The following is a 21,732-nucleotide window of genomic DNA, read 5'->3' on the forward strand; positions in this document are numbered from 1 at the left end:
TGTATGATTATAAATTCTCATTTAATAAATGACTATATAAAATATACTATTCTTAGAAAAATAGGTTGGTCCATCTTGACTTACATTATATTTTTTATTAAACTAACTATCGAATTGATAAATAATCTACCAAATTTTTTTTTTCACTTTCCTTAATTAGAATCTACGAAATTACCTAATATGATTAACGTATATATAAAAATTAATTATTATGAATAATAAATATTTGATAACAATTTTGGTATCTTAGTTCTTTTTTTTTAATTTTATATTATTGAAAGATATTAAAAAATCACATTAAATATATAATAAAAACATTTATATTTTTTCTTATATGTTATATTTGAATTTTTCAAAACGTCTATATATTATTAGAAATTTGAATATTCCCACTCTGAAAATTTTGTGATCAATAAATTATTTTTTTGTTATAATAAGTTACAAATGATCATAAAATATAACGCATATGAATTTTTATTTAATAAATATTCAAACTAAATAATATATATATATATATATATATATATAAACACTAATGATTTAAAGCAACAAGATTGGCTGATCAATTTAGTCGTCCAGTTGAAATCTTTCAAAAGTATGTGAAAGACTAAAATCAAAGTACATATGGATTTATAATAGTAGTTATATTTTACTAACCAAATACCAAAAAAACCAAACCGAACCGAAACCAATCCGTTATCCGGATTGAACACCCGTAATCCAAATGAAGCCAAACTATTGTTTCATTCTCCAAAATATAATAAAAATAATAACTTAATCCCGCGCAAGGCGCGGGTCTTATCCTAGTAATTTGTTATTACAAAAGTGTTTGCTATGTATTCTGTATGTGATATAGCTTGGATTATATATGTCTTTGAAACGTGTATATTCTATCATTCTTTTATCTTTATAAGCGAATTTAAAAAGCCTTTTAAAAGCACAAGATTATTTTTGATTGACACAAAATTATTATCAAAATTATAATTGTTATTATCTTCTCTATTAAAAGAGAAGTACCATTTTTATCTACTATTTAAAAGTCTACTAGGACCATTTCATTAATCACATAATATGATATAATAATTAATAGGAATATTAATAATAAATTAATTTTAACTATAGATTTAAATTTTATTTTCAGTTATAACAAAATCTGTTGAGAAAAATCTAACAAAATCCTACTAAATTTTTATAAATTTTTATTAGATATTGCATTAATTAATTTCGTAATTAAGTAATATAATGCTTTCATTTAAATAAATTATCATCTACCACTAAAACGGGTTCAAATTTGTTAATCATGTCAGATTTTTTTTTATACAAATGAAGTTATTAACATATGTTAAAATTTTATTTCTACAGCTATATATTTTCAAAAATCATATGTTGAAAAATATTTTTTATTTGATTATTTAAAATTATGAAAACTCGAAAACGTAATAAAAAAGGTAAAATGTATAAAACAAACTCCTATATTAATAGAGTAATAAGAAACCTAAACAATAAAATTAAAGAGATAAAATACATAATACTAAGATATAAATTGTATATTTAAATTTTTATAATAATATCAAAATTAAATATTTATAAAATGAAAATATACCCGCACGATGTGCGGGATAAACTCTAGTTATGTTTTAAGTTTTGTATATAACTTATGTTTAAATGTACATTAACTAAAATATATAATTAATATTAAATATTAAAATATAAAATATTTATTTAGGAATAAAAATATTATTATCTTTAAAATAGTTAGTTTTAGTATTATATTTTATTAAAAATATATTCATATAATAAAGTTGATGAGTTCATGTTTTCATAATTGTGTTATATTTTAAAATAGTTAAATTATTTATTTTAAATATACATTTGTATATAATACAAATATAGAATTATTACCTAAATTTAATATCATAATTTATAAATAATTGGTATATTAAATTAGTTAAATATATTAATTATTTGATGTAATTATTTAATTCATTTTATGAAATGTGTATATAAAAGTACTATAGAATTTTTAATTTTACTCATTGTACAAATTCAAGTGAAATAATACTCAACTATAATCATATTTCAAAAGTAAATATAAAATAAATAAATAAACTAAATTTTGAATAAATTTGTTTTGATAAAAATATACATTAAAATTTAATTTTTTTATTAAATTAATTATTCCTCTTGTTTATAGAAAATAAATAAATATTTACATATTTTTGGTGTAAAAATAAATGACGAAAATATCTTAATGAAATTTTAGACTATTAGATTATTTTAAAATTTCAACAGAATATTCCTAATATGCCACATACAATTAAAATTTATTTACAAAATATTTTTTAATTAATAGTATAGATAAATTCTTGTTCTTATTGGAAATATGTTACAATTTTCAAATTGTTTTTATCAAGCGTAAATAATTTTCAAAAGGGATGATGTTACTAATTGAAAATTGTTGAGATGATGTTACTAATTGGATAAATAAACAGATACTAATAACAATTTCCAATAAACAATTATCAAATTGTTGAGATGATGTTACTAATTGGATCGAATATTTAGATTTTAAATTTGGTTAAGTCGGATTAGCTTCGGATAACCGTCATAATTTTTTAGAAAAATCTTAAAAGATACCTTCCTAGTAAAAATTGAAAATAAAAATGGAAAAACATTCAAACCAAACATAACCAAAATTACATATATATGATTTTATGATGAATAAAATTTGCGCAAACAGTAAGAATGTCAATTGGCATATGACTTATTTCAACAATATGTATTTGAAAGATAAAGATGATTCACATCTTAACTAATTTTAAATACAATGATTTCAATGTAAAAAGAACACATGGCCTATTAAATTCAAAGTTGAGGGTTACAATGGAGTAAGAGTTACTCCTAATTTGCTTTCCACTACATATTCATGGACAAAGGTATGACTTAATTGTTTTTTTTTTAAGTATTCTATCATTGTTTTTAACTTAAACTAGATCTTGATTCGTGCCTCCGCACGGGTATTTGTTTTTAATTTTTATAAACGTTCAAAAATTAAATACATATATTATTGTACTAATTAAATTAGAAAATGCTAATTAATTAAATATAACTGAGTTAGTTTTATTATTTTGAAAATTTTAAACGATTTTGATTAATTTAATTTTTAATAAACCAATAAATTAATCTGATCATTTAATCTATTTTATATTTTTTTATGGATTGCAAAATTGACTTTTTGATTTTTATTTTTTAAATAAATGAATGATTGCATATCTTTTAAATTTGTTAGGTAGCTAAATATTAGACAATTTCATAACAATTTTTATGAAAATTGCTATTTATAAAGTCAATGGCATTGGATGGTAATTATTGAGGGAAACTTAGGGTTAAGATTTATTTGTACTTCAGTTTTAATAGTTTAGATGTATTAGATCATTGTATTTTTAAGTTGATATATTGGATCATTGTTTTTGTTTTTAGATTCCAAGCATTGTATACTTTCAAGGTTCCAAGCATTGTATACTTGGACCATCACGTTGGTATTGGTGTCTTCAATGCAATAAACCCTTCTTAATATACTAGTGGTTGTTCCACGCTTCGCGCGGAAGAGTTTGTTTTAGTTAAATATTTATTTAACATTTGTTTTTATTTTAGAAAATATTTTTATATACTATTTATGAATTATTATTATGCACTTACTCTTAATTATTTTTCATACCTCTTTTTATTAATTATGGTCTAAAACAAACAAATAATAGTTTGTTAAAATAATTGAAATGAGCTAATTATATGAGTTGTGGATTTTATAATAATTTGTAACAATATCTGTTATTAATTATGAATTATCCCTCGAAGACCTATATTTAGCATAAAAATTATTAATATTCCATGTTAGTTATTATATATATATAGTGTACTTCTAATAATAAATCATTTGATAGTACTGAATTTAAATTGTAGTAATCTTTATAACATAACAAATTTCAAAATGCACAACAATATAAGTTTAGGTTGATTTGTTGAGATGGTGATGTCTACATTCTTACGTAGGTTTAAGGATCATAGGTGATGAGGATCATAAATTCAATATACTGAGAATATTCTCGAACACAAAATATGGAAATACAATCTTTCTTGTTAAATAAGTTTAAGTATTTCTAAAAACATGGTATAGAAAATATATTTTCGGATTATTTTCAAACTAATAAAAAGTTCGCTATTTTCTTGTTTGAGAATTTTAAGTTTTTTCTATATGTTAAAATTTTCCAAAAATTTATATTTTATGGAATCATTAAGGAAATGTTTATATATTATACGACCTATTCCATACAAAATAGTTTAGATATTTTCTTAAAAGTATCAGATATATATACGTCTATATGTGTACCGGGTTTTTATTTGGAAAACTAAAAAGATAAATAGTGATGATGATATAGTTTTACATTGCTATAGAATTTTGTGTCATGACTGAAAACAAAACGATCATTTGGGCTGATTAATAGTAAATGTTGATATAAACGTCTAAGGATTTAGCAGTCAGAGTATATGAATTAATATTCTTCAAAAATAATCTTCTTTTTCTCATAAAGCATAATAATATTTTCACCCGGCTTGTATCTTTTAAATAGAATCAAATCTTCTTTTTATCATAATTTTTTTTTTTGGTAAATTCTTTTTCTTTTTTTCTTTGTTTTTCTCATAAACTATTAACATAATATATGAATTCAACATAAGACTTATTCTCATAAAAAAATTCACAAAAGACTTATTCTCATAAAGTAAATTTTTAAAATTTATTATATAACATGCGGGTTAAACTATTTAAATTGTCACGTAAGTTTTTTTTTCAACATAAAGTTATCACGTATTATTCATTAATCTGGGGTATTAATATATTTTTTTAGTAAATTATAATGGCATACTTGTAATATCTAAAACAGATTGTTATAAAAAAAAATCTAAAGCAAATTAATGGGATATCAAAAATGGTATCAAAATGTTAGTGATATTATATGTTGCTTAAATGTTATTTGCTAAAAAAGTAAGTGACTTTTGATTGGATGAAAATATGGCTGGCGAATTATTATTTTTTAAAAATTAAAAAGGCAATAGCATACCATTGTAACTAATTCTAAAAAGTAAGGCAAAATTCTATGAGGAATTCTGATTTAATAGTATAGATGTTGTTTTTTTTTTTATTAATTAGATATCTATATATTTTTTATGTGAGGTCATCTATTTTTATTTATATTCTTATGTGTTTCTTGTCAAATTATTTTATATTAAATTTCTTTTGTTTAGACTATGCAAATATATACTATTTTATTTTTGTATAAATACTAAATTTAGGCTTGTTTTTTATGGGATCAGTACATTATTTTCTGTAAAAAATCACAATTATTTTGAGTATAATAAATATATATTTTCTTTGTGTTTTATACTTACTATTTTATTTATTACATCATATTTGTTTTTCGCAACTTTTTTTTGAAATCTTTGTTCCCTTAATTTTTTTATTGTGGTTTTTATTTATTTTATTGTTGATTTTTTAAAAACTTGATGAAACTAAAAAGAAAATATCATAAATATATTTCACCCCTTTTATTTTTTATAGACGTTTTCTATTTATTATTGGAATTTTTATATTACTGGACTATATTATGTATGTTGACTAAATTATTATTTGTTGGCTAATTTTTTTTTAAAACTCTGTTGACTAATTTTTCATTAACATTTTGTTTTTTAAAGAAAAATCAACTCAATATATATCAATCAACCCTTTTTAACTTATATATTAAATTATAATTATAGTGCTCTCAATTTAATATAATTATTGTTGTATATATCGAGGACTTATTCTTGGGTTCACCCCCTAGGGTGAACCTCTAGATTCACCAACCAATAAGATTGTGTTATTTCATATTCGATATCTTTTAAAAAAAAGAAATAAAATATTGTCAAATTATATTATGCTTTTAAAATTAAAAGATAAAAATAAAAAAATAAAAAATAGTAGTAATTACAAAAAAAATATTGTTAACGTCGTCAATAAAACATTAAACCTTAAATCATAAATCCTAAACCCTTGGATAAACATTAAACTCTAGGATAAATCCTAAACTCTAAATCAAAATCACTAAACACTAAAACACTCAAGGGCTTAGAGTTTAGAATTTAGGGTTTTAATGTTTTTTATTTAGAGTTTAGGATTTATCCAAGAGTTTACAGTTTATCCACGAGTTTACGGTTTACCCAAGGGTTTACGGTTTGCCCAAAGGTTTAGGGTTTACCCAAGGGTTTAGAGTTTATCCAAGGGTTTAGGGTTTATGATTTAGGGTATAGGGATTAGGATTTAGGGTTTATTTTTTTTCTGACGACGTTAAAAAATAATTTTTATGTCTTTTCTCGATAACTACTATCTTTTTTTTTTACTTTTTTATTATTTTAAAAACATAATATAGCTTGACAATAGTTTGTTTCCTTTTTAAAAGATATCGAATTTGAAATTGTGGCAAACGTGAACCCAAAAATAACTCTATATCGAGTTACTGGTTTGTCTATCCTCATGTCACATTTAATGTGGAAGATAATACTTTAGTTTAGTATAATATTTCTGAATAGAATATATAACTTTACGAAGGAAACACATGTATAAATGTAATGGATCTAATAAAAAATATTTAGTTTTTTTTGGCTAAAGGTTTTTTTTTTTTGTTAAAAAAAAATTATTTATGTAACTAAAAGCCAGAGTGTAGAAAAATTATTTCGTCATTACATAGCCATTATCATAATTCATAAGGCACATGAACTAAAACAAAATCTAGCCTAAAAATCAATCTTAAGCTCGCCAATTTCTTATCTACTCCCTCCGTTTCAATATACTTGATGTTTTAGAGAAGTTTTGTTGTTTCATTATAGATGAAGTTTGCACAAATCTAAGTAACTTTAACTTTGTTAAAAACTGTGTAACCAATTGGATTTTTTAGTTTTTATTTATAATTAAATAAACTAATTTTATATTATAATTTAGTGATGATTTTGATAAAAAGTAGTTTTTCTTAATATTTGTGCATTTGAGTAAAAAATCAAGTAATAAGAAACAGAGGGAGTATTAACTAACCTACCTAAAATGTGATTTAGCTTATCTATCGATGTGCATGTCATAGCTTACCCATCGATGTTCATGCCTTGTAATATATCCACATATTTGTATTATGCAGTTATATTATATTCGATTCTTGTATGCAAATTGGAAAAATGGGACACTTTGAACTTTTATTTGTCACAATAGGATTTCTGATATTTTGGACAATTCTGGACATATTTTACCCTTTTTTAATAGAAAAAATAGTAAACTGAATTTTAAAAATGTTAAAAAATATCAAAACTATTGGAAACATAAGTATGACAATATATATGTTTAAATTGTTTTTTTTTTTAAAATGAATCATATTTTATTTCATCTTCTAGCTACAGTTATAATACTCATTCTGGTCATCTACTTAGTCTAGAATTCGGCTACTAATGTTTATACATAGATATATCTTTGGTATACAACGTAACCTATCTTTTCTTATATATTCTAACCAAAGCTAGGTTACGTTACGTTATAATCAAGAAAGATGTCTTTCTTATACCTTTAGCTTGGTTACGACATGTAGCCACAATGCGTTGATATACCCTATCTATATTTGGAGCCATGATGTGGTCTGCCTTTTACCTTATGTGGCGCCTAGGGAAGAATATGTTTCACATCTACTCTACTGTGTTCTGACTTACATAGGTTATACATTCTACAGGAAATCCGAAAAATATGGAAACTTCCATAATCGGTTAAAGATGTTTCCTAAATCTAAACTAAATCTTCCCTAAATATCTCCAAGAATATTTTCTCCCACGTTTTTCTCCTTCTCCCACGATCTTTTGTCGTCGTTCTTTGTGTTTCTCTCTTCTTCATCGACATAATCATCTCTCTTTTCTCTATCAATACAACATGGTTCTAATCTATGTCAAATCGGGTGAATGGATGTGTAGTCGCGGTGATGACTGGAGTTTCGTGGTAGACAAAGAAAGGCGTGGTCGAATGGTAACATTAGCAACTACTACTACGTTGAAGCAGCTCAAGATAATGGTGTGTGAGGATTATGGGGTGGACCATAATGCCATTAATGCCGAGTTCAGTTATTCGTTGTTGAATCAAAAAGGGAATCCTCCTATTATTATCACCAATGATCGGCAAGCATCTAATTTTGTGGGCTATGCAAAGAGGGAATCGTCTACTACCTTGTGTGTGATGTTCTCTGTTTCCGGTGTAAATCAAAAGGAACGAGTCAATATCGATTTGAATAAGGAGCCTTGCGATTCAAGTAATGTTGAGGATGAAGAAGTTCCTGAGATAAATCGAGCAGAGTTTGTCAAGCCGTCAAAGGAGTCTTTTGTTAAAAGAACGAATCATGTCGCTGCAGATGGTTGCGGTCCTTTAAGGAGTGAAAACATTGAACTTTTTCAAAACAATGGAGACAGTGATAAGGATGGTCGAGCTTGGAGAGGAGACTTCGTGAAGAAGGATCAAATTTTCACAAGTAAAGGGGTTCTGAAGGCAACAATGGAAATTTTAGCGATGAAGAATAATTTCGATTACACTGTTATCAAATCCACGAGAAAATGGTGGTATATTCGATGTAAAGATGCATTGTGCAACTGGACTGTGCGTGCAGAAGGAATAGATGGGTCTACATATTTCATGATCAACCAATGTGATGGAAGACATTCATGTGCTCCTTCAAAGAAAAGGAAATTCGGAAAAACAGCATCAGCAAGAACAATTGGGACTCTGATACAACATCGATTTGATGATGCAAACGATGGCCCAAAACCGAATGACATCATTCAATTTATGAGAATGGAGCATAGTTGTGAGATTACTTATTGGCACGCTTGGGAAGCTCGTGAGTTTGCTATTGCAGCTGCTAGAGGTATACCAGATCGCAGTTACTCTAAAATACCAGCATATCTGCATATGATTAAAGAAGCAAATCCTGGTACGCATACTCACTATGAAACTAATGAGAAGGGAAGATTCATGTATCTATTTATGTCATTTGGGCAATCAGTTAGAGGATTCTACAATGCAATGCGAAGGGTGATTGTTGTTGACGGAACTTTTCTGAAAAATAAATACAAAGGGACACTTCTTGTTGCTACTGCTGTAGATGGTAACTCTAATTTGTATCCGATTGCATTTGGGGTTGTTGATTCAGAGAATGACGATTCTTGGGGGTGGTTCTTCAGACAGTTGAAAGTGGTTATTGCTGATTGTCAAGACCTAGCTTTTGTCTCAGATAGAAATGCGTCTATTTCTAAAGCTATTGGGACTGTCTACCCTCGATCAGCACATGGAATTTGCATTCATCACTTATTGACCAATGTGGTCTCATTTTTCAAGACAAAAGGATTGACTGCGTTGGTAGAAAAGGCTTCACGGGCATATAGATACACTGAATTTCAAGAACGTATCACCGAAATTTTTGATATGAGTCCTGAGCTTGGAAGATATCTACGGGAGGCTGATGTGCGCAAATGGGCTCGTTCTCTCTTCCCTGGTTCCAGGTATGACATTAGGACCACGAACCCTGCAGAGTCTATAAATTCAGTTCTTAGAATACCTAGAGAATATCCGGTTATTCCTTTGCTTGATAGTATAAGAGAACTGTTGACTCGATGGTTCTATGAGCGTCGCTTGTTAAGCTCAAAGCATCTAGATCCTTTAACCGCTAAGGTGGAGAGAAAGATTGATAGGAGAATTGTGAAGGCAAAAGGATTCCAGGTTTACAAGGTTGACAACTTCAGATCGGTTGTAAAAGGAGACATATATGATTGTCATGTTGATTTGGAAAGAAGAACATGCACATGTGGTAAGTATGATATAGGAAAAATTCCTTGCCGACACGCCATTCCTGCAATTTATTCACGAGGTATGGAAGTATAAACACATGAATACTTGAGAATTATTTATTTTCGGGATTTTCATCATATAGACTTCATATTGATCAAGTTTTTTTTGAGATTGACAGGTATGGAAGTGCACAGATTCACTGACGCCTTATACAGCACTGCAGCGTGGAGAACCGCCTATGCAGATTCCATTAATCCAATAGCAGTTGTAGAGTCAGAATGGAATGTCCCTGCTGAGGTTAAACTTGCAAAGGTTTTACCACCAAAGACAAGAAAGAGTGCTGGTCGACCAGTAAAGAGAAGGTATGAATCAGTAGAAGACAAGATCGCATCTTCTCAAGGATCAAAGAAGAATAAAAAGCATAAGTGTAGCCGTTGTGGAACTGAAGGACACAAGAGAGGAACATGCGATTTACCCATCTAGTTTGTTATGTGTCTGCATCTGTCTCTGTTTTTTTCTTTATTGCTTTTGAAACAATTTGATCTTCTGTTTAAGAACCTATTTGACAATTTGGTATTTGCTAAACTATAGAGACAAATCGATTTATTCTAGTAACAATCAAAGTAATTGCAAAATAATTCGTTTCAGTAGATGATGATCACCTCGAAATAACAAGAAACATGGTCTTAACTTCTTTGAAAATAAGAAACAACAAGTTGAGGAAGCACATAAAAGTAGTTGAACATCATGCATAGATATGGTACAAGAAGACCATCACCAAACAACACACAAACAAAGCTTTTATGCCCCTAAGTTCCCTAATGCATTCCAAGGTCTTCTCTTCGCAATGGCACATTGCATCTTCCATCTCTTGAATTCTACTCTCATGGCGTGTCATCATGGCCTCACCAGCTCTCACTGATTTCTGAAACTCGGAATTGTCAACGAGTAACACGTCAAACAGGTCTTGGAAGTCTTCAATCTCCTCAACAACTGACTTGTCAGTCCATTTGAACAAGTGGGTTTTGTCCTTCATCAGTAACATCCAATACACAATTAGATTGACTAATTCTACTCTCATCGGACAACAACGAGACAGTTATATGATAACATGACTAACCTTTTGAGATCCCAAAGGACAACAATGAAATAATCTTCCCGGATTTTGAATTGTTTTTGAAGTGAAACGATTCACTGCCTCACCGCAATTGCATCTTGTGGGAATTCCCCGTTGTTTCGCGAGGCGATCTCTTGTAGTGGATGAAGAATTTACTGAAGACATGAGGGAGTCGATCTCCAAATTTTCGCCGCTGCAATCTCTCTGTCGAGGAAGAATGAGGAAGAAAAGAGATTAGGTCAAAAAAATAACCAAAACTACGTCGTTTCATACTCCCAGAACGCGTATTCTAGCTAAGGCAGAGCAGAAAAAAATCATTTTGAATTTATCGATAACACCACAAGAACTTTGTCTTTGAACCCTCTAAATTAGTGTTTAAACATCTATCAAACATAGTGGACGGACGTACTTAGATAGTGACCAATGTACAAAAATAATCAATAAATAGGTGTGTGTTTGAGGCGTTGGATTAATTTGTATTTGGTTTTAGTTAAGGGTTTGGTTAGAGTATGTCTACGGTTATGGTTTTAGAGTTTATTTAGGGTTAAGGGTTTGACTATGAATTACAGATTTAGGGTTTGTTTAGGGTATGATTAAGAATCATGATTGTATTATGGTTTTAGGGTTTGGTTAGGGTATGTCTATGGTTATGGTTTAAGTTAAGGGTTTGGTTAGGGTATGTCTATGGTTATGGTTTTAGTTAAGGGTTTGTTTAGGGTTTGGGTCCTCAGTTTTTATGATTTTGTTCTTTATAGGGTTGTTTCATAATTTATACAAAATCAAAGCTAGAGTTGTTTCTTAATTCAAATCAAATACCAAAGCCAAAGTTGTTTTCTAATTCTAACAAACCAAACTACTAAAATCACAGTTAATCAATCATCCTCCAGGTCAAAGACCTCAGACCTCTCCCATGGTGAAGGCACATATCGTGTCATAACCTCAGCAAAGATGGGGTCGTGTGCAGCCTCCCATAAGTCCACTCCAATCTTCTGTCTACAACCCATAATGATTTCATCATCCACTAAACTGACGTCAAGACCAAGCAGCGAGCATTCCAAGTGCTTCAAAGCGTATGCACCGCAATCACAACAACTTTTATTCAATCTCAACTTCATAGGCACATCCACGATAGAATATGATGAGAGGAGTAGCTGCTTCTGTCTTTCTTGTGGTGCAACGGACTTCACAATCCTAGGAATGATAGCAGCAAACTTCTCAACGTACTGTCTGTTCTTTCCCCGACCGCAATCAAAGACTTCTACTTTTCTTTCAATGATGTTTACACAGACACCAACCCAGTGATTACCTGCGTTCGTGTCCACAAAAATTTGTAAACGAAGAAATGTATACTAGGATGTAAAAAGAACTGAATGGTTACCATTTACAAACAGAGGAAAGTAGAGTCGATCAACATCAACACCCCAAACTAGATCAGTCCGCCCATGAGATGGAAGCTCTCCTCTGCCGTACCCAAGAAGGAAATCAGGCAATTGATAGGCTTTTTTGTTTGGTAAAAACTTCTTGTATGCAGCGTCTACTTGGAGGCAAAACATAGCACTCATGAAAGCAACACGCCGAGGGGCCCAACGATTCAATGTAGTGTTCACACGCCATATAAACATAACCGCATCCATCTCCTAAAAATTTACAATGAAAGTTAAGTAATATAGCATATAAGAAGTGTTAGGAAGATAAATTCACTAAAGGTTAGTACAAGATTCATTACCTCGTTTCCAAGCCATTTTCCAGCACTTACTACTCTTGTAGCTACAGACAAATTAAAGCATGTAGGACCAATTGTTAAAGGTATAGGCTTTAATGCCCATTCCGTGAATCCTTTCCATGACTCTTCGGAGATATAATAAAGTGACGCCTGCGGAGAAGCATCTTCTGGCAATGGTGAATCGCTAAGCTGAAGTCCATGACCTTTTCTTTTGCACCATTTCTCCCACTGTGACGGCGGTGGAGCTGTATTCATCTCTGTCTTTTCTTTCTTTACTGGATTATCCACTGAACCTCGGACCGAAGTCATTGGAGTCCACCAGTCTTCTTCTTTTTTGTCCTGAGATGGATCAAAGCCTGGCACATACGACGTCTGAGAAAGCCCTTCAACCCCTTGTGTACCTATCCCGCGACCCAAATCATCTGCTTCACTATAATTCACATCGAATGTAGTCTCGGAACCATCCTGTTATTTCATGACAAATAAGCAATAATTGAGATACCAAAATACATTATCATTAATAATTATTTTACATAAAAGTTCCAGACCATTACATAAGTTCAAACAAGACACTTACAAACCAAGAACACTTACACACCAAGCACACATACAAACCGAGACCTTATAAAGTACAACAAAATTCAGGCCGATAACTTAGATGCCAATAAAACAAACAGACACGCAAACCACGAACTTAAACAAGACAAAATAACATTGAAGAGGATGGTGAAGACTAGTGTTTGTTTACCCCGCGTGTGGACCTCCTCAACGGTGCCTGGCTCGTCGATGGCTTTGTCGGTGAAGGCTCTCCAAGCTCAACTTCAACGCTGGCTTCCTTACGTGATTGTTTAAGCTCTGTCCGCATCTGCTCAAATGTCTCGGCCATCTGTTTCTGTATCCTTTGTTCCATTCCAGAGAAGTTGTGCTCAAACAACTGTGTCATAAAAGCCTTCATGTCTTCATTAAAAGGAGCTTGCTTTGCGCCACTTGCGAGAACCTTATGCTTTCTCTTCTCCATACCACGATCGGGAAGCCTCTTTTTACCCCTCTTTGATCTAGAACCAACGTTTTTTGATCCTTTCGGAGTCTGAAAGTCGTCATCACTCTCGGCTGCTTCAACATTCACGCTTGCTTCATCATTCACAGCTGATTCGTCATCGAGAGATAAAGAAATCACTTCATTTTCTTCAGTTTCCCAAACATGCTCACTAAAATCATGCCCCTTCTTTATCATCTCCATCAGAACCTTGATTCTGTCATCCTCCACATCATCATCTCTGCGAAACGCCTGAGCTTTGACAACATCATAATTTCCTGTCCATGAGATGTATGGGTAGATGTCATCCTACACAAGACAGGGAAATACAGTTAGATACTAACTACTCATTTCAAACCGGAAAGAGTCGTCATAAATAGATAAAATTACCTTGGGTGTAATAATCTCCTCCAAGCGAATGATCTCCTCATATGACACCTTCGCAGCTCCCATCCAGTTTATGCATCTAGGACCGTCCTTGAAACCCTTATCCAGCTTTTTTCCACAAAGCTTCCCGATTTTTGGCACCGCTTCCATTGCCCAAATCTGCAAGGCGTATGAGAAGCCATCCAAGACATAGCTAGTGGTCTTTTCCTTCAGTTGGGAACGATTTTTGGCTATGGATTTGCAGAGAAGGTCATAAGCAGCAACTCCCCAAGGATACCTTCGAACTCTGTCAAGATCCATGACCACCGCGATGTACTTCAGGGGGATATTAGCCTTCTCATCTCTCGCCAATACCACACAAAGAATGATCGCCAAGTAGATAAGACGTATGCGATCTGCATTCTTCCATTTCTTTACAGCTTCCTTGTCCTTAGTCCACAGGTTGAAGAGTGTAATTGTTCCATCTTTTCTCCTCAAAACCTTGCTCCAGAAACCACCATCATATTTCCACTCTTCAAACTCCTCAATCGAAATGTGAGTATCGCATTCAAACCCGGTTACGGCGTGGAACTCTTGCAATGAGAATCGAAGCGGTCTCCTCGCAAAGACAAACCATAGCTCGTGCTGTAAGAAAGTCACCAGCTCCCTACACAAGAAGCTGTGTATCACCCTCGCAGAGTATCCAAGACCATTCTCATGGAGCTTAAAAATCTGATGAAAAACCGGGTCTTTCTTCACGACATCCAACTCCTTTGGCAGCCACGCTTGGAACTTTCGGATTATGTAGTCGATCCTGCAGTTGTTGTTGATCTGAGTAACTCGGGGCTCCTCGCCCTCCTTAAAAAGCCTCTTCGGTAGCTCCTCAGACATAGCTACAAACCGTGACAAAATTATTAGTTCAACATGTAAAGGTTTCAATATCATCACACATGTAAAGGTTTCAATAATATCAACCAATCCGTGAAACAAAATTATTTTAAGAAACACGGCAAATCATTTTAAAAAAAATCAAGCTTTAATGGAAGAACACTTCGATTTCGTTTAATATGAGAATCTATAGATGAAATCCAATACCTTCTGTGAAGAATTGTGAGATTGAGAGGCGAAATTGATGGAAGAACACTTCGAAAATCGATTTGACCCGACGAAGAGGAAGAACGATTCGCAGCCGTTGTGTCTTCAGTGAGATCGAAAAGGATGGTGACGGAGACGAGAGTAGAGACCACGGGCTGATGAAACACCGACGAAGAACAGAGCTTCTCACCGTTGAACCCTAAATCGCCGTGGGAGAGCGACGAGTCTACGACGGAGAAGACAAAGAGAAAGGGGAATTAGGTTTGCGGCATCCCGCGTCTCCTTTTTTCCCATTTAGTGTTTTTTTTATTTTTTAATTTTTATAGATTTTAATTTTAACATTAAAATCTATTACGAAAATTATTATAATTTATAATTTAAATTCAACATAATTGGTAAATTAAGGGTACTTTGGTATTTTACAAGATCTAAAATCCTATTTTCCTAAAATATCTTCTAGAAATCCTAATGTGACAAATCCAAGTTCAAAGTGTCCTATTTATCCAATTTTCCCTATATTAAAAGCATTTGAGTCATATTTGTTATTATAATTTTTTTTTGCTAAACTGTAAATTTCATATTGATGAAAAATAGATTGTACAAGAGTTCAATCTAAAATACTGTTCTACCATGGCAAAAAGAAAGGAAAAAAAAGGCAGAACAAAATTTGGTTGGCACCCTAGAGATCAAATAATCCAAAGCAACATCAGAGATTTGAATTTCTTCCTGCCTCTCCTAGCAGTTTAGAAAAAGATAATTACTATCAAATAATTAAGTTTTTAGGATTTTAGAAAAGAAAATTAGTAGTAAATAAATTATTTTACAAATACTTTTTAACTATATTTACAAAAAAAACTTAGAAATAATATTTAAAATATTTTGTTTCAAAAACGATTTTTGTCATCTTATTATATATTTTTTTATTAATCATGATATATTTTAACACATGTCAAAATTTTAAAAGGAAAAATTACAATCACATAATATGTTACAATTATCTTTTCTTTAGGATTTTAGAAAAGGAAATTAGTATTAATCAATTATTTTAAAAATCATTTTTTATTTAAGATTTTTAAAAAGGAAAATTTAAATAGAAAATATTTTTAAATAATTTTAAAATTTTTATACTATTAAATAATTTATTAAACACTTTTTTAATTTTTCTTATGTTTAAAATTTTAGAAAAGGACAATTACTATCAAATAAGTATAATTACTTTTTAAATAAAATTTGATTTTGTTATTTTCTTAGTATATATATATATATATATTTATATTTGTTATAAAATAGTTTAACACATATCACAATCTTAAATAGATAATTGCCATGTGTCACAATCATATTAATCAATTATCTTTTGTTTAGAATTTTAAAAATGGAAAATTACTATTGATATATATATATATATATATATATATAAATTTGCATTTTAATAAAATTTGTTTTGTTATTTTCTTAGTATATATATATATATATATAGATATATTTAATTATAAAATAGTTTAACACATGTCAACATTTTAAATTCTTAAGTGTCATGTGTCATAATCATGTTAATTAGCAACTTTGAAGAACTAAGTTTGACTAAGAAAAATAATGTTGTTTATGATTCGTTATAAATATAGAAAGCGAATTAATTATTAAAAAAATTCAAAATAAGCAATGGCATTTGTTTTGTAAATAATTCTAAAAACTAAGGGCATAATCATATCTGGAATTCTAATTTAATAGTATAAATTATGAGAATATACGTCGGCAAGAGACAAGTAGGCCTGGGACGGATCGGGTATTCCGGCAATTTTAAGGTATCCGGATCCGGGGTTCTCGGATATCCGGGCGTCGAATATCCTTCTAAAAACTGTAATACCCGGTGGATATCCGGATTCGGATCTAGATCCTTAAAATAAATAAAAATAATAATATTAATATATAAAATATTAACAATAATTTAAAAATGAAAAATATAAGGTTTTTAATTATTTCTTTGTATAATATTACCAAATTTACATAAAATTTATATATACTATTATAAAAATGAAAATATATTAAATAAAATTAGTTTTTATATATAGATATTACTATTTTTGAAATAGTTATAATAAAACTTACGGATCCGGATATCCAGACTAAAAACTCAAGATATCCAGATCCGGCTTTGACGGATCCAACATTTTAATATCCAGATCCGGATTCGGCTCCGCCGGATATCCGGATTTTTGGATCGGATCCAGATCGGATCTCATACTTAAATTGACAAAATTAACTGTTTATTTAATTTTAACTTGATCAAATCATTAAAATTATATATATTATTTCAAAATGTATTTTCTTTCAACTTCAAAATATGTTTAAAAAAATTATTTACTTAACAATTATTTTATTAAAAAACGTTCCGTGCAAGGTATGACTTATTGAGTGAATTGGGTAGAAATCCTAAAAAATATGATAAATAAGCAAAATACCCACGACAATAATTTTTTGGCCTGAACAGTAAAAAAGGAGAAGTAAAATTACATTTCAGCCCTTCTCTTACTGAAGAAACAATCTAGGTTAGGGATGTGTATAGGTAGGACCATAGGAGGCTAATTAATAGGATTTTAAAAATATTTGGTTAAGATTTATCTTAGATTTATTTTTCTCCTCGCAATAACGTGAAACAATGGAGTCCCGTGGAATTAATAAATCAAAGGCTGAGGAAGATTGACAAATTCGGATAGAATTAATGGTGAATCATAGAAAAAGATCTTCATCTACATACAAAATTATTATGTATAAAAGGAGAGAAACTGGGAATTTAGTTCCTCCGTAGAGAGCAAGAGGGAGGGTAGGTGTTGAATCTTTGAGCAGATGAAAGGCTTAGTATTCCTAGTGCAATATATTTTTCTTTTCGAAAATGTATGTATGCGGTGTTGTAGCATTTTGAATCGGTTACTGAAAAATTTAACTTGTGTAGGGAGGTTTATGGCTAAACTTTCTTGTAACTGTATATGAACTCTTTCAAGAATGTAAGATGTTTTCTGAAAACAGTTACGTAAAAGTTTAGCGAGGTGTCAGATTATTTTGGTTTGTCAAAAACTTTTGCAACCGTTAAGGTAATATATAACCTTCAATGAATTATGTAACCATTTTTCAAATTTGTCGGTTACAGAAAAGTTTAGCTTGTTTTGGGGAGGTTTTGTGGCTAAACTTTCTTGTAACCATATATGAACAATTTCAAGGATGTAATATGTTTCATAAAACGGTTACAGGTGAGTTTAGTGAGGTGTTGGATTATTTTGGTTTGTCAAACTTTCCTCTAACCATTAATGTAATATATGACCTTCATTGAATTATGTAACCACTTTGTAATTGCTCTGCTCAAAGACCAGTTTCCATTATGTAAGTGCTCGAACAAGGAGTCTGGGTTTTCGAAATAAGAAAAGTCAACGCTGAACATTTATGTTCACTGGACAAGCGAACATAAAAAGGGAGAGGTGGATTTATATATGCGCCGGAACATATTACCACCTACAAAGAATCAGTGAATTAAGACACAAATTGTGAAAAAGTGAAAATAAAATTGAAAGCAGAATTCAGACGGGAGAGGAGGCATGTCCTCCGGTGTCGATGATGATTTGGAGTTTGAACTTAAAGAAGATTTTGTAAGAATAAAAAATTGATTGGATCAGATGGAAAAGGAAACGAAGATAGGAAGTGGCACAGAGGAATGTGAGATGACGATGAGATGAATCGATGGTAGAGATAGTGGAGATTTCAGATTTGCAGAAAAATAAAGATTTTTGTAAAAAAAATTAGGAGACGAGAGGAGAGAGATGACAAGCAAAGAAGAGTAAGTAATAGAGTATTTGGATTCTCAACCAAAATACTTTAGTGTATTTTAGCTATGTACATAATGTAGGTCATAAGGACAGAAAAGTCATTATACCTTAGAAAAACGTGGGGGAAGGATTCAAATGTGTATATAGCTAAATACAATATGATGCTTGTGTTGAGAATGCAAATACTCTGACTTATTACCTAGTGTGCTATATATTTGATGAACATAAAGTGTTCTATCTTGTAAAACCGTTGATGATAAAATCTAAACCAAAATACAGAAGAATTTAGTGAAAATGGTTTTTGGCCCACTAGTCCAAGTAATTGAGGTTTCATTTCTATGGTTTTGGAATATACAATGTTAATATTAAAGGGTTTTTCAAAGGGTTTTCATATTAATTTTTGGGAATTTATAAAATCTAGAAGATAAAAAAATAACAGTTGTAAAGAAAAATCAAAGCCCACTAAATTTGGATCCGATTGACCATAGAGATTGAGCAGAAAAGCCCAAAAGCGGTTCAATAGTTGAAATGAAAACTCGAATGCCGCAGTCTCTGCCAAACGAATCTGGAGGTGCCACACCGATGAAGATATTGAACCACTGCGAAGCCACTACTTAACTCTAAACTGAAGACACGCCACTGAAACAGAGCCATGGAAACCACCGAACAGGCCCGTTCCTCTTAAGGCAACAAAAGCACAAGCTTTAGGCCACATAATTTTTTAAAAAAAATTTAGGCCACATCTTAAATTTTGTATACAAGCCTTTTTCATTTATTATATTAATACCAAAAATGCATGATCTTCATTCTTTTTTACGAGTTTCCATTTTTTAATTTATTATATTCAACAATTATGCGATTACGGAAGAAAGGCTTACAAGAGTTTCTCAACATGGTGCAAGTAAATCCGGTCAGGCGTGATCTTCATAGGACGGCTCAAATGATGTAGTTAGACGTAGATCCTCATAAGGTAGGTAGTATTGTCGGTTGATCGTCTTTGTAATCTTTTTCATAATTGTAATATCTAAATAAATCCTCGACAAAAAAAAGAAGGAAATTTAACTTATTTGACAAACAAAAAAAGCTCTTTCAGCCGTGACTTTAAAAAAACTTTGACCATCTCGATGGACATACATAATTTTGTCTTTGAGACACACATAATTTCTATGAAGACCACATTTTTTTCAAATGCTTTAAGCCACCTAATTGTTTGGGACGGCACTGCCACCGAAGAAGCACTACCGCCACTGACGCAGCCACCACCAGTCCTCTGTTCAAGTACAAGTATCCCTGCCGTCTTTCAAAATGGGGTTCTACTAGACAGAATCAGTGGGTCTAACAGACTCCACCCAAACCCAATAGTACCATGCCTAATATATATATATATATATATATATATATATATATATATATATATATATATATATTTTTTTTTTTTTCATTTATAAAATGGAAAAATTCTATAATAACATAAATGGTTTTTTCAAACACAATGATCTTTGTCTAAAAACAATTTTTTCGTATATCAATCACACATAATTTCAATGTTGAAGCGTTTATTTAACAGTAACATAAATTAAACATGCTGAAAATTTATTTTCGTAAACCAATTGTAGTTTTATAAGTACTTTTTATCTTATTTGGCTGAGTTTAACTTAACACGAATTTTATTTATTTAAATCCGTTCAGAGACTTGGGTTAAATGAATCTTTTGGATACTTTTATTAATATTGACAAAAAAGATCTCGAACTTTTAAGATGATCTCATATATATACTATATTGTAAAATTTATTATAGAAATTTGTTGAGCAACCAAATTTTGATAAAACATGGCACAGTTTTATATAAACTCATAATTTTAAAGTCGGTAAAACCAATTATCTTTTTTGTGTTAGTAGTTTTGTTTTGTAATATATTATTTTTCCTTCTTTTTTGTCATTCAGTAGTTTTCTTTACTTTCTGGGACTTATATAACCCGCATAAGAAATTAGAAATAATTATATTATCAATATTTTTATTCGATTTTAACAAGAAATTAAAACTATAGAAATTATCGCAAACTTTCTATATAACTTCTTTTAATTACTTTTTTCTTCCACGAACTTCCACGTGTCCCATTTCATGTAAAGTTCTGTCTGTGAAAATAAACCATATACAATTTATAGGTAAAATTTATTGTGTGAAGCACTAATAATACATTACAATAGAATAGTATTAGATAGAAGGAGTAGAAACATTAGTACCTAGGGGGAGGAGGGGGTCCTCCTCGACCATGATGATGTCCTCCTGGACCATGATGAGGGTTTGTCTCACCACATTTAGCTTTACAATGTTTAAAACAATTACCGTGGTGAGGCTTACAAGGTTTAGAACATTTGTGAAAACATTCTTTTTTTTTATTTGCTTCTACTGTAACCGCAACAGCAATCACCACCATCATTATTAAAACTATTGCACTCCATTTTGCCATTCTTATATCTTAACAAGCTTGTTCTACCCTTTTCTCTCTTATTTTTATCTTATAATTATGATTGTTATATAATTTTCAATAAATCAAACTCTATATATAATACTTTTGTTTGTATCTTTTTTAATTTGAGTAGATTTTCTTACTAAAGTTTTCTTATATTTTAATTGGTTTTCTCTTTTCATTTCTTTCTATATTTAAAATATGGTATGTT

General features: G+C 30.4%; 2 protein-coding genes across 3 annotated transcripts; one reads left to right on the forward strand and one right to left on the reverse strand.

Annotated features, from left to right (window-relative positions):
• The first annotated feature begins 1,329 nt into the window (after window positions 1-1,329).
• LOC117133933 lies at window positions 1,330-10,506 on the forward strand. Its single transcript, XM_033291101.1, has 2 exons — window positions 1,330-9,974; window positions 10,074-10,506. Exons 1-2 carry the CDS (start codon window positions 7,994-7,996, stop codon window positions 10,376-10,378), a joined length of 2,286 nt encoding a protein of 761 aa, XP_033146992.1. The 5' UTR covers window positions 1,330-7,993; the 3' UTR covers window positions 10,379-10,506.
• Window positions 10,507-11,623: 1,117 nt separating this feature from the next.
• LOC103848503 lies at window positions 11,624-21,443 on the reverse strand. Of its 2 annotated transcripts, XM_033291113.1 has the most exons (4): window positions 21,295-21,443; window positions 15,233-21,186; window positions 14,162-15,030; window positions 13,229-14,080 (listed from the first exon to the last, which is right to left on the reverse strand). In XM_033291113.1, exons 3-4 carry the CDS (start codon window positions 15,026-15,028, stop codon window positions 13,469-13,471), a joined length of 1,479 nt encoding a protein of 492 aa, XP_033147004.1. In that variant the 5' UTR covers window positions 15,029-15,030; window positions 15,233-21,186; window positions 21,295-21,443; the 3' UTR covers window positions 13,229-13,468. The 2 variants fall into 2 exon arrangements, with proteins under 2 accessions (XP_033147003.1, XP_033147004.1); XM_033291112.1 differs by having other exon boundaries at window positions 11,624-14,080; window positions 14,162-21,186.
• Window positions 21,444-21,732: the final 289 nt, after the last annotated feature.

The sequence above is a fragment of the Brassica rapa genome, chromosome A05 (assembly GCF_000309985.2).
Source record: "Brassica rapa cultivar Chiifu-401-42 chromosome A05, CAAS_Brap_v3.01, whole genome shotgun sequence".
NCBI lineage: Eukaryota > Viridiplantae > Streptophyta > Magnoliopsida > Brassicales > Brassicaceae > Brassica > Brassica rapa.